Source organism: Phasianus colchicus, chromosome 18 (assembly GCF_987193195.1).
Source record: "Phasianus colchicus chromosome 18, bPhaCol1.hap1.1, whole genome shotgun sequence".
In the NCBI taxonomy this organism is placed as follows: domain Eukaryota; kingdom Metazoa; phylum Chordata; class Aves; order Galliformes; family Phasianidae; genus Phasianus; species Phasianus colchicus.
Window position 1 is genome coordinate 12,706,352 of NC_143453.1, and position 12,498 is coordinate 12,718,849.

Consider the following 12,498-nt stretch of genomic DNA (forward strand, 5'->3'; position numbering starts at 1 on the left):
CAAAGCATCAGAGACAGTATTTCATCAATTGTTAGCATACTCCCTCATTTTAATAGACCAGACAACCACAGACCATCAAACTCCACACCGCAATTAAAGGCACCAATGACCCCATCGGCAATTCAGAAGCTGCCATTAGTCTGCCACAGTGCTTAAAATCTAATGAAGACCAAAAGGACCTCGGGCACCTGCTCCCTGATCCTGCCAAACAGTTACAACAGGCAGGCGTGAGCCCTTCGTCCCAGTGCTGCCCAACACCTGCCTGGAGATGGCCGGGCAGAGCAGGTCTCCTGGGCACCGCTGGCACCGCAGGGGAACGCAGGAAAGCTCTGCACAGATCCTCACAGCAGCAGCTTGGCTTAAGGAACACACGTCCCCCATTGAGCTGAGGTACTGTGAGAAAACGAGTTCAAAAGCAGCTGAAGATTAACAGCAATCAGTATCGAAGAAGTGATGTACAGATTAAGCCAATTTTGAAGGGAAAGCACACAAAACAGTGAGTGCCAGGGACTGGGCCAAGCGCTGCAGGTGGAATTCACAAGCCAGGAGGAGGCAAAGACCAGATCGATAATCACTGCTCCCGGTCGGTAAGAGGTCCCACCTGGCAACTGTGACATGACTTTCAATGGCCTGCTCTGGAAAGAGGGGGAAAAAAAACTGAATTTTATTAAAAAAAAAAAAAAAAAAGAGATACTTTTAGAAGCCTGCTTCCCTTCTGCCCTCGTTTCTTTTGCAAGATGAACCTTTCATGTTACCTGGGCTCAGAAAGCTAACTCAGTACACAGAACGCCTTGGTTTTGGGGAAGGGTGTGGCTGTTCTTTCATATGCACAAAGGCACAGAGCATCATTTGGAGAAGGTTGCAAAACATGCTGCAAAATTCTGGAAGGAGCACAAAGGCACACATAAGGGCACGCAATGCATGTGAAACAGGATGTTTGCAGTTACAGCTCTCACCTTGGCTCTCTTGACAGACATGTTTAACATCCAAATCTCCATAAAACCTGAAGTGGCTCTGCAGCTGAAAACAAATCTGTCACTTCGTTTCTTCTTTCAACTTCATCAGAGCAGCCAAGATAACAACATGTCCACTTTATGCAGTTTAAGTCCACAGGCCAAATATGCACCCTGGTGATGCAAGCCTTTTGTGAAGTCTGTCTTGATTAAACACTCTTTGCTAGACAGCACAATTAGGGCTAACAGCAACACGACAGACACTCCAAAGCAGTACAGAATACAAAGCATCTCAATCCCATATTTGCAAGACAATTTACACTTACATGCACATGACACACACAGGACTACATAAGCATGCATGAGAGCCATGCACGCATAACGGCACAAAGGAAATAGCAACGAATTCACAAACTGAGGCGTGTGATCCGATTTTCCAAGGTATTTACAGACACAGCCAGCATCAGCAGATGCATACTGAGTTTTGCAGAAACAACAGCAAAAGCAGATGAGAAGATGTGCTGCCTAACTTTCAAAGAAAACGTTTGGAAAGGTGCTCTGAAATGAAATCACAGCAGTAAATTCTAGAAGAGCCTTCCATTCTTCAGGCCAAGTACTATGACTCCTTTGAAGACACTCTGCATGTCACCAGTGCAACAATTCACAAATCATCATCAAAAAATAAATAAATAAAATAGAGAGAGAAAGGCAGGAAACAAAAATCACCGCAGAATTCATCTTTTTCCACACTGATACAATTTATTACAAAACCTCCATGAAAATTAGTGTTATGGTATACAAAAGGTTCGGTACATGCCGCCACTCAGCTGGGAGCTAGGAACAGCTGGGAGCTGCAATAGGAATATCTGCAAGCAATACTGGGACCTGAAGACAACTCTCCAGAGGCATCCACGGAAGTTTCTGGCATGCATAGTGTTCATGGTATTTTAAGGCACAATGATTTAGAAAAGTCAGCTTCTTGACATCACCGGCGAATCGTCAGTGGTTTGTGTATTTTCTCATACATCACACAAATACAAATCACCAGAGATGAAGCTTGAAAAAGAACCGAAGCACAGAAAGTTATGAAAAACTGACACGATATAGAATGGCTTAAAATAGCAATAGAAAGTTACGATACTGTGCGAGCACATTTACTGCCAACGGGCCACACAGGCTTTTAGCACTAATCACAGAACGGTTCAGAACAATCTAGATACACAATTAACTCCTTGCCCCAGCACAAGGCCTAGTCCAAACAGCATGCTTATCCATTTCTGTACCAAAAGGCATAGGAAGGAGAATATAAACACGTTTATAAGTATGAAGACAGCGTTAAAAAAAAAAAAAAAAAAAAAAAAGATACAGGATAACTTGATTAACTTTGAATATATAAAACAAGCAGTTTTACAACACAATCTTCAGACTCTGTGTTTGTTTTAATGCAGGTCTTGATCTGCAGAATCCGGCTTTTGCACGTGAACGTTACCACTTGGTCAAAGAAAACAGAGCACCCGTCCACTTAGAGAACTGAACGCTGCTGCGAACAAAAGTGGAAAACAAACAGCATTAGAAAAGACAAGTTCTCAGCACTACTGGCATGCTTTTGGCATCCCAATCCTGATCCCCTCCTAGCAAAGCAGCATAACCCAGGGAACAGAGCACCTCACAGGGACCTGCGCTACAGCTACATCAGCTGAGTTAAATGGTCTGCATGCAGTTTGGCCACAGATATCTGTCTGAAACGTCTAACAAGAGCACATGCAAGAGGATCTATTTTTAGGTGCATACTTCCTTAAGCACCCACACTCCCTTTTGTCTGCAAGAACTGTGCTGCGGCTCAGCTCAACAGTACTGCACATGGAAAGCAACCTTTGTCAGCCTGTGGTGTGCAGCATTACTTCTGACACCGAAAGCTGCATTTAAGATCACTTACCATCTAAACAGGGCTAAAATAATTAGCCAGCTTGACGTTACGCACAAACACAACATTATGCTCTTATGACACTGCTTAGGTAAAAAAGGAAAGCAAACAGATTTTTCCAAGCATCCATAAAGCAGTACTCATATGGCTGAAAGAAGGAACACTGACCTATCACTTCAAAAATGACTCCCAGCTCTGCATGTCTCATTAGTTACTTGCCAGTTGAAGAAAGCACAATTCCAGCTTTCCCTGAAAATCAGATCCTGAAAATCAGCTTACAAAAGCTGTGACAGATTTGGAACTTGGGAGGCACCTCCAGCTCTCCAGTCTCCAAAGGTACTCCTTCCCACGTGGGAAAAGTAGCTCAGCCTAAGTACCCAGCTGGGTGGCAAAAAAGAAATGCACAGTGTCAGTACAACACCCATGCAGACTGCAGCTGCAGAATACAGCTGGGATGAGGCTGAGGGAAAGCTGACCCGTGGGGTCCTTCACCCTTCATGTACTGAACAGAACCCTGGCTGTTAGGGAACAGCAGTTCCCTAACTCTGTCAGCAGGGCAGGGCCTTCACCTCACACAATCCAGTCCAACAAGCCAGCATTACGGCGTTAAAGCTGGAGACCACACACTGCTAACCACCTTCAATATTCAAAGGCAAAATTAACTTCTTGTGCTACACTGTTACTTCAAATGTGGAAGAGAAATTAGTTTTCTGCCATCGCCTGCATAGCTCTGATCTGTTACAAAACACATCAAAAAGAAATGGTAACCAGTGTCTGCCACAGACACACTAATGCTTCCAATGAACACCAAGGCTCTGGTTATAAGCACCAGCGTGCACTGATGTTAGCAACATCAGCAACACGATGTCTATTTGTTATGTTCATAGAACATAACTGAGCACAGTATGTTTCAGGCATATCCAGCGTGGATTTGTTTCACTGCTTTCTTCCCTGTCTCCTGATGAGACAGTATTTTATGATACACCAGGTTACTACTGCTCTTTACAGATTTTTATACCTATTTTTATCCATTTTAATGTGTGAGACTCCCCCATACTTTCCGAGTGTGCGTTCATCAAATGCCTCTATCTGCAGCCATTCCCACCACTATCTAATAGACCACACAGTTCTGCAGCACGGCGCTGTGTTCAGCAGGTACCCCAACGAGCCCCACGTACACACACAGCCTCACAACACATTCGGAGCACCAAGAATCCTGCACTGGAAAGGCTTAGGAAGGAATGCGCTTGCCTCCCCCTCCGCGGCTTCAAAGAAACACATCAAGGTGCTCTGTGCTGCACCGATCTGCCTCCACAGTTCTGAATTCCCAAGGAGAGAAATGCATTTTATAGCAGTCACATTTTCTTACTGACCTAAATTATCTTTCTTCAAACAGCACCCATTTTGTGTTCTATGTAGCTACAACCCTTTCACTTCACAACAGTTAGCAAGAACTTGGAGAAGCTGAGTCTTCCCACAAGGCTTTGCTTCATAGCTAAATCCCAGAGCTTCTGTACCAGGATAAACATTTGCAAACTTCGTTACAACTCCTGGAAAAACAAATCTGTAAGTACTGGATAGCATCAATGTCCTGTTGTTAGCCAGCTTTGACTCATGTCGTTACTCACAACCCCAATATCTGGGATTACAGCTGAACTTCAGTCACTCTTTGTTGACTCTTGTGCTGCAGGTTTGTTCCATTCCCTCTTGCTGGTCCGTGGCAGCACCTTATATTTTCCCATAATAAATGTCACCAGCCAACTACACACAGCTCCAAAACTGGCTTCTGAACTGCTTTCCAACACTTACCAGTTTGTTAAACGTGCTAATAGGCTTAATATCCACGGAATCATATACACATAGATACATACCAGGCTCCAACCTCCAGAACTATTACAAACGTTTCTCTAAAAATGTTTATTCAGTAAAAAGCTGCCTGAAGCATTTAGGGGCCCAGCATGATAACACACCAGGCTTTGGCACAGCTCTGAGAGCTCTGAATGCCCCACTAATGCCTATGGAGCTCTGGCAGTAAACGCCTCCCTTCACCTTCTGCCTCCAGTTTATCTAATGGTCATCTCAGATGCTGCAGTGTTTCCATTTCTCAGTGTAAAGGTGGAAATATTCAAATTGTATCATTCCTTGGATATCAAGCCTCTATAAGGCAGGAACAGAAAGGTGCCACTGTACATATTCACAGGAATTGAACATGTCCCCATAGCCAGTGCACGGTGGACTTCATCTTTCCCACAGCATCTGCATGTTACTGAACAGCAAATAAATGCATTTCCACTCACACTGACATTTTCCCACAAAACAGGATTTCTGCAGGGATCCATCAGGAATCTGACAGTCTCTCTAATCAGGGATCATTCCACGAAAATCAAATAAATTTGTATTAATACATTTACTTACAAAATAGTGATACTGAGATACAGCTTGGTATAATTATGTGTAATTATCAGAAAACTCACTATTGTCTGTTTCAGTTATCTTCACTTTATGTTTTGCAAAAGCAAATTCCTCAGAAAGCCTTTAAGTCTGCAAAATGCAGAATGCCATCAGAAGTCCTTCCTCTCTTCCTGGAAACTGAGTCTCAATGGGAATGTAGTTTTGAAGATGCATCTCTCCTATGTTGTTGGAAATGACACCCTGCTATTTCTACTCCTTACTCTAACAGGTCCTGACAAATTCCTGGGGCTTCTGCATGCAGAAATTGTGGAGTGAAAAAAAAAATCCATACAGGATTCTTCAAGCAGACTGTATTTAGGTGCAGCAGGTTAACAGACCTGACTAACACTTCGGGCTTACGCACCATACCAGCGATAGATTTTTGTTTGTGAGCAATGTTTTGAAGATTACCACTCTAAGTCCCAATGCTTTTCCTACTGGGAAGAATCAAACAACTGATTTCCTGTTAGAAGACACCACCAGGGACACGCAGGCAGCCAAGGCCACAATCCAAGCACAATCTCTCATCTCATGTTCTCGGACTGTGAGTGGAAGATGGCTGCTCTTACCAACTGAGAGCAACATGGACTAACAGGGAGATACTATTTTTGGAAGTTGTGTTTAGATGAACAACTCATACGAAAGCTTTACTGCTCTCTGTGTGGAGGATTAAGTCATACGCTGACTGTTCGAAGTGTGCCCATCTCTGCCCATTACAGCTGAGGGCAGGTGGGCACCAGCTGTGAGCAGGAGGATACCAGTCACCAGGCAGCTCCTAAGGACCCAGCCAACATTTGTCTGTACAACTTCAGTGTCCTACGGAGCCACACAGATTCAGCACTTCAGCTGTACAGCAGCAAAGAAAAAATAGTTATATCAAAGTCTGCCCTCTGAGGGAAACCAAAATTTGTGCTAGCCCATCAATACACAGTTTGTTGAACAGCTCCAAAACGAAGACAGCTGAAAAGAGCTGGAGAATGACAGCACTCTTCTAATCCAGTTTCTAGCTAGAGAAACAGCCACTGGCACTGCCAGGCAGTTGTTCCAAATACTACAAGTTTGCCAAAGCATCACATTCTCTAGGCTTTCAATTTCAGCTGCCAAAAACTACCACACGATCTGTACTTCCTCAGATGACATTTCAGATCAATTCAGCATTCAGCAGCATCATTTTAGAAGGCTGGTTGCTATGACAATGCTTTGTGTTTTTCTGTTAAATGATGTCAATTCACTGGTGGAAGAAATAGCCTGTTTGATGCCTTTATCAAAAATCAGAACAGCGTCAGTCAGCTCAGAAAGCTTTAACACTCACAGAAATCACGAGCTCACTGTAAGAACTAATATGCTATAGATACCTCAAAATGCCTTTTTTCCCTACATGCACTTCCCTAACCAAAACTATGTTTTCAGTTGGCTGTTTGTTTTCCACAGGCTGACTGCTGTTACTGTGTCCCAGTATGACCCTGAAGCTATGTGTAAGACAGACAATTCAGATTTGTAAGAACAAGAGGAAAACCGATTGCAAAGAGCTATACTTTCAGAAGCAGAAAAGGAAAGAGAAGAAAGCCCTACCAATAAACATATCACTTGAGAAAATAATTGCTTCAGAAGCCAGTAAACATGCTGGTAAAGTTAGCACAGGCTTATTCCAACAGGCCGTAAGTATTTCAGACTGGAGTCAACAAATAATACTACATTAGTTTTAGTTTCTGGTAACTTGGCCCCACTCCTCCCCTGCTTTCTCTGAGCCTTCATTTGAACTGTCAAAGATAAGAAGCAATCAGCCCCTACCACTTTACAGCAATCTTGCATCCTGAAAATTAAAAAGGAAATAATAAATGAAACTTAAACTCATTTTGAAGTCTTTATTAAGCTTCACATGGACTTTGTAAGATTGGTGTAACAAAAATTATTCTAACCTTACCTTGGCCTAGCTGTGCCCTCGCTGCCTGCTGAAACACCTCTATGCACACAGTCTGTGCATTATTTGTGAACTTAAGTACACCATCTTTGTAAAAATGGGCATATGTCACCCTCCCCTGCTTCTCGTTAGCCTCAAAAGCTAACAGAAAGGAAACTGCTTGCAGTAAACTCTCCCTTCCTTTCACTCTTTCCGTAAGTCTTTAAAGATGCCCCTAATTCAGAGAGGACCAGAAAAAACAGAACTTCCAGCCATTCCTTCTATACAGCATAAAACACCATACAGATTCGCTGTTTTTTGGGTAAGGAATTAACTTCAGTACATCTTAATCATTATGCAATGCCAGATTCTTTCCAGATAATCCCAAAGCATTCAGCATCCACACCTCATTCCCAGGTGCACCTGAAACCCAGAACTGGGCATTTCACATGGTTAGACATCACCACATGTAACCATCCTGCCCTGCACTCTTTGCCTTTCACCCATGAGGGCATTTACACCACACTGCTCTTTTCTCAAAATGTCTGAAAACACCCTTATGTGTGCTTTAAATTTCTGCATGTGCATTAAAAATATTTAATAGATTTTTTTTAAGAAAATATAAATATGTACTTATCCAAAATAAGAGCAGTGCAAACAATAACATGAGAAAAACCTCCCTTGGGCCAAGTTCTAGCTGAGGATTTACATCACAGGATCATGCAGCTACACTCCTGTTTAGAAGGACTACCAAGGTGGTTCTGACTGTGCATCATGGAAGTTACACGAGTTACCTGGAAGTCTATAAATTGATATCTGAGGGGTAAAAAAAAAGTTTCAAGTTCTGTCCTGAAAACATATGCTGAACAACATGAGTGCCCAAGCAGCTGCAGAAATCTGGCTTTGCAGATTCCAACCAAACAGCAGGACCTCTGCATATGAAGATCTTATCTAAATGCTTCTCAAGTTTGTTCACATTGGGTACTTCAATCACTGAAACACTAAAAGGAAACAATACATACTTCAAACTTAATCACTACCAGATCACGCAGTTAAACCCAGAGAGCTTTCCTGCTTCATAGATGTAGTGGTTTATATACTCCAGATTAGTACATTATCTAAAAAATAACGTTTCATTTGAACACATGTGAGCATGCTCACAGCTTTGTTTACATACACATCCATGGCTGCGAACTGAGCCCGGGACACAGCGTGCTGCAGTTTCTTTCCATAAATACCATATTCAGTATTGCCAGAAGCTGTGAAACACACAGAACCTGGTGCACTGCTGGCTACCTGTGCTATGCATGCTGCATCCTATCAGTGCCCAGATGCTGACTGCACAGACATCCTGCACTCTGCAAGCGACAACTATGGACAAAGCAATTAGATTTAGGGAGATTTTTTTGCTTACAAAGTATCAGTTTAAGTGATACCACGTGATTAAGCATGATTTGTAAGCTGCAGAAAGAACTGTGCTAGCTTGCAACAAGAAATAATAATTCATACTATACGATCCCCAGTCAAACAGCTATTTTCACAAGAGGCCAGAGTCTGGCCGTGTGATAAAGTCAGCATGAAATCTTGGGACCTTTACTTTAGGCTAAAGAATTTAACAGGCTGAATAATTACCAGCTCCTGCCTGAGGAAATGAGAGCTTTCTGCCAGGTCCTGCTATCACATATGCTGCATGGTTAGCCACAAATTAACCTCAGTGTTTAGATTTGCAGCTCAGGGAATACATATCTCACTATGGAGGCTGGAAGACATAATGTGAAGATTTCTCTACCTGCAAGACTTGGAATCGGAACAGCACGAAACCTGAGCTTGAACTGCTGCTTCCCCTTAACTACTTCTACTCAAAGATTACAGTGTACATAACAGTAAAACCAGCAACTTCTGCTTAAACAGGAGCCCAGAGAGTAAGTTTATTTCTTAGGAGATTGTTTTTTTAAATATATAAACAGGAAGACTGAAAGTTCAAATAAAGGCAACAAAAATCTCCTTATTTTAGGCTTGGAATGTTGGCAGCTGCCACAAGGTCATGAGGGATAACATAATCCATTTTATTCAAGCTTTACATTCCAGAAGACCAGCAATCAAAACTGGAGTATTAAACTGCAGTGTTAAGCAACAAGACACCTCACATCCTTCTGGTTTTTAATCTTGCATTAAAAAAATAAAATATGCCAAAGAACTGGAAAAAGAAATTAGTATTTCTGAAGACAGAGTGAATATTTGCTACAGGAACCTTTTTTTCCTTCACTCATTCTGCTCTCATTTAATATAACACCAAGCATTCAGTACACTTAACCAGCTTGTCTAAAATTTCATTTGTTTTAAATTCAGAAGTCTACATACTCCCAAATACTCTACTTTTGTTTATATAGAGACAAACTAATATTCTGAACAGCTTTTTACTTGCAAAACCAAAGTCAGATAATCCAAAAATAAGGCATTGAGGATAAGCACTTGCAAATCTTAAAGGCAGATGGAAAAGTAGTGTTTGCATAGTTTTTTTTAATGTACCAGAACTGCACTCTGTTTTAGTAGAAGTGCCGTGAAGGCATGTCGCAAGTGCAGAACTGGCAACAGTCACTTTGAGAGCCTCATGTAAGAGGAGTAAACAAGTCAGAAAAGTCATACCTGATACATCCAGCTGTTAAGTATCTTAGTCATCTCCAGGCTTCATCCTCATCTGGGCTTGCATCTGTGCAATCATCTCCTGCATGCGGCGCAGCTGTAAGAGAAACATTTACACGTTTAGGACCATCTCTCAGCTTCAACACAAAAAGTCCAAAATCCAGGAAACTCACAATGCTTTCTTCCATGGCAGAAAGCAGATCCTATTTGCCTCCCTATAAACCAGGCATATGTAACTCATTCACAGAACTGAATACTGTATTTTTCCCGACCCAGATTCTTCAAAGTATTGCAAAGTAACTGCACTGACATACAGAGTATGTGCTGCTCCCCACCTAGAAGTGGCAAAGCTACAGGTGCCTCTGTCACTTTCCCTTGCCTGGCTTCAGATACAGATTTGTGAGAGTAAGAAACAGAAGCGCATACACTGCAGTGCAGCAGAGCTGGCCTAAAATTAGCTGCCTTATATACTGGGACACATCTCTTGCAGCAGCAGAACAGGGTTCAGCAAAGGCTAACTCAGGCTCCTATGACTGCAATGTAGATATACTCTGACAAAAGGAGATCACAGGAACAGCATGCTACAGATAACTACACTTATTGTTAGACACCCATCCGTATCTTTTCACTAAACAGTCAGAAAGCCTCTGACAGAGAGATGGCATAGTACTGCAGGGTAGAAAACAAAAGAAGTAGGAAGACTCAGACATGAGAGCTGTGTTGATTCTTTGGTACAATAAAAGACAACTGGCTCAAAGATCCATTTTACCGATGTAGGACACCTGGTCTTTTGAACTACCCTACAGCAGATTTATCAGCAGAGCGAAAACTGACTTTATTGGGAGCTTGTCTATTCGAGCTTTCCCAAGAACGCTTAAAATTGAGCCCTGAAGTGTTCCCAAAGTAGAAACCATTCAGTAATCACAGGGAAAGATGCTGTTACACATGTATTATGGTGATTTTTTCAAATTAGCATTCTGCTAATAGTCAACATCACACATTAAGACTTGAATACATCTCTAAGTCTCATGTCCTCTTAACCTAATAGATAAGAGCATGCCCCTACCATGAAAGAATTCATATGCTTGGAGACTCAAATTTAAGATGAGAAAAGAATTAGCACTAACAGTAAGATGGTAAGGTTTTCCTTTTACATGTGATTCTGGTGAAGAGTTGGTCTGTGCCATTAGCTAAAGAGTGGCAGGCTGCTGAAGCTCTTGGCAGAATTCAGGAAGGCTTTCAGAAACAAGCAGGCACGCTGCTGTATCCAATGGCTGTTTGCACCTAATAAAACACTGATGTTTCTTTTTAACAAAAGAAAGTTGGCAAAAAAAAGTAAAGGAAAGCAGAGCAACATGAACACATATCATCTTCAGAAGACAACTGTAGTTTTTCACTGCATTTTGTTCTGGCTTTCGTTGAGCATTTGATATGCAAACAATCCAGAGTGGTTTCTTTTTGCTGTAAAACTACAGCTTCTAAACATCTCTGCTCGAGGTCTCAGCCATGCATTTCATAGCAGCGTGCTCAGCACACAGCCTATGAGCAATGCCAGGCCCTGCCTAGCAGCAGCAGCATACGTCATAACTGAATTTAGAGAGAACATATAAATATCTCGAGAAGGAAATCATTTGCACTGTACAAATCCTGGCAGCTCAAGTGTAGAATTCACAAATAAATATTCCTGCCTTCTGCCCAGCCAGGGAGTCAACCCAAACTATACTCAGCGTGGTAACCATGCCAGTCTCTTCCAGTGTTCTTCTTCAAGTGAAGAGAGGACACAAGAACCACTTCCACGTGTTACAAGTTCAAAATAAGTTGTGTCTCACCCTTCTGAAAGCACAGCACAGAACAGTCTTTCATCTTAACAAAGATGAATCTCAAGCTTCACACGTGACTCAAAGCAATGGCTCAGTCCCCTGCACTGGGACAGAACAAGGCAAGGGCACAACAGCACTTTGATCCTGCACAGCAACAGAGGCCCTTACTTGTAAGAGCACAATTCATACATCCTGCAGGAACCTGCACACATTCCCTACAGAAACACGATAGCACAGAGATGATCCACACGACAAGCAGAAAGCTAGGAAGCAACTGTTAGAAACGTGAACAGAAGACAGTTTCCTGCAAGTTCCCAGATAATAAAAAGAGTAAATTTAACCATGGTATAAGCTCCATCTACTTCACTTCTTACTTCAGGACTAAAAGGTAGCTTGAACTATCATGTAACCACTGGGTACTTATTACATACAACACTTGTAGCAACACAAAGGAAACAACAGGTTTCAAAATCAGAGTGGTTACAGAGCTCAGAGGGGATCACACAGCTTCCAACAGCTGCCAGGCCCAGACGGAAACCACAATGAACAGCTCTGCATTACCTGCATCCCAAACACTTTGCCCACAATACAGACAAGTACTTCTCCTGCATGAACAAAGTGCTCAGCAGCCAAAAAAAGTAATATTAAATATAAATATATATTTAAATCTGAGGAACTTTGTTTCTTGTTTTCATGTAAACACAGACTTAATATTTTCCTAGAAATATTCCCTCTTAAAACTTTGAAAGGATTTTATTATGAAATATTTTCAGAGTAAAAAAAAAAAAAAAAAAAAAAAAGTATTGC

At 42.0% G+C, this 12,498-nt stretch overlaps 1 protein-coding gene across 3 annotated transcripts in view; it reads right to left on the reverse strand.

The window, feature by feature from the left end:
- Window positions 1-1,692: 1,692 nt before the first annotated feature.
- Window positions 1,693-12,498, reverse strand: part of LOC116228714 (septin-2) — a 31,407-nt gene continuing 20,601 nt past the window's right edge. For 2 of the 3 annotated variants that reach the window (XM_031592821.2, XM_031592822.2), the window contains 2 exons: window positions 9,875-9,968; window positions 1,693-2,493 (listed from right to left, as the gene is read on the reverse strand). In XM_031592821.2, the coding sequence (XP_031448681.1) occupies window positions 9,900-9,968 (69 nt within the window). In that variant the 3' untranslated portion in view covers window positions 1,693-2,493; window positions 9,875-9,899. The remainder of the gene's footprint in view (window positions 2,494-9,874; window positions 9,969-12,498) is intronic. The other variant, XM_031592823.2, reaches the window with a different exon arrangement.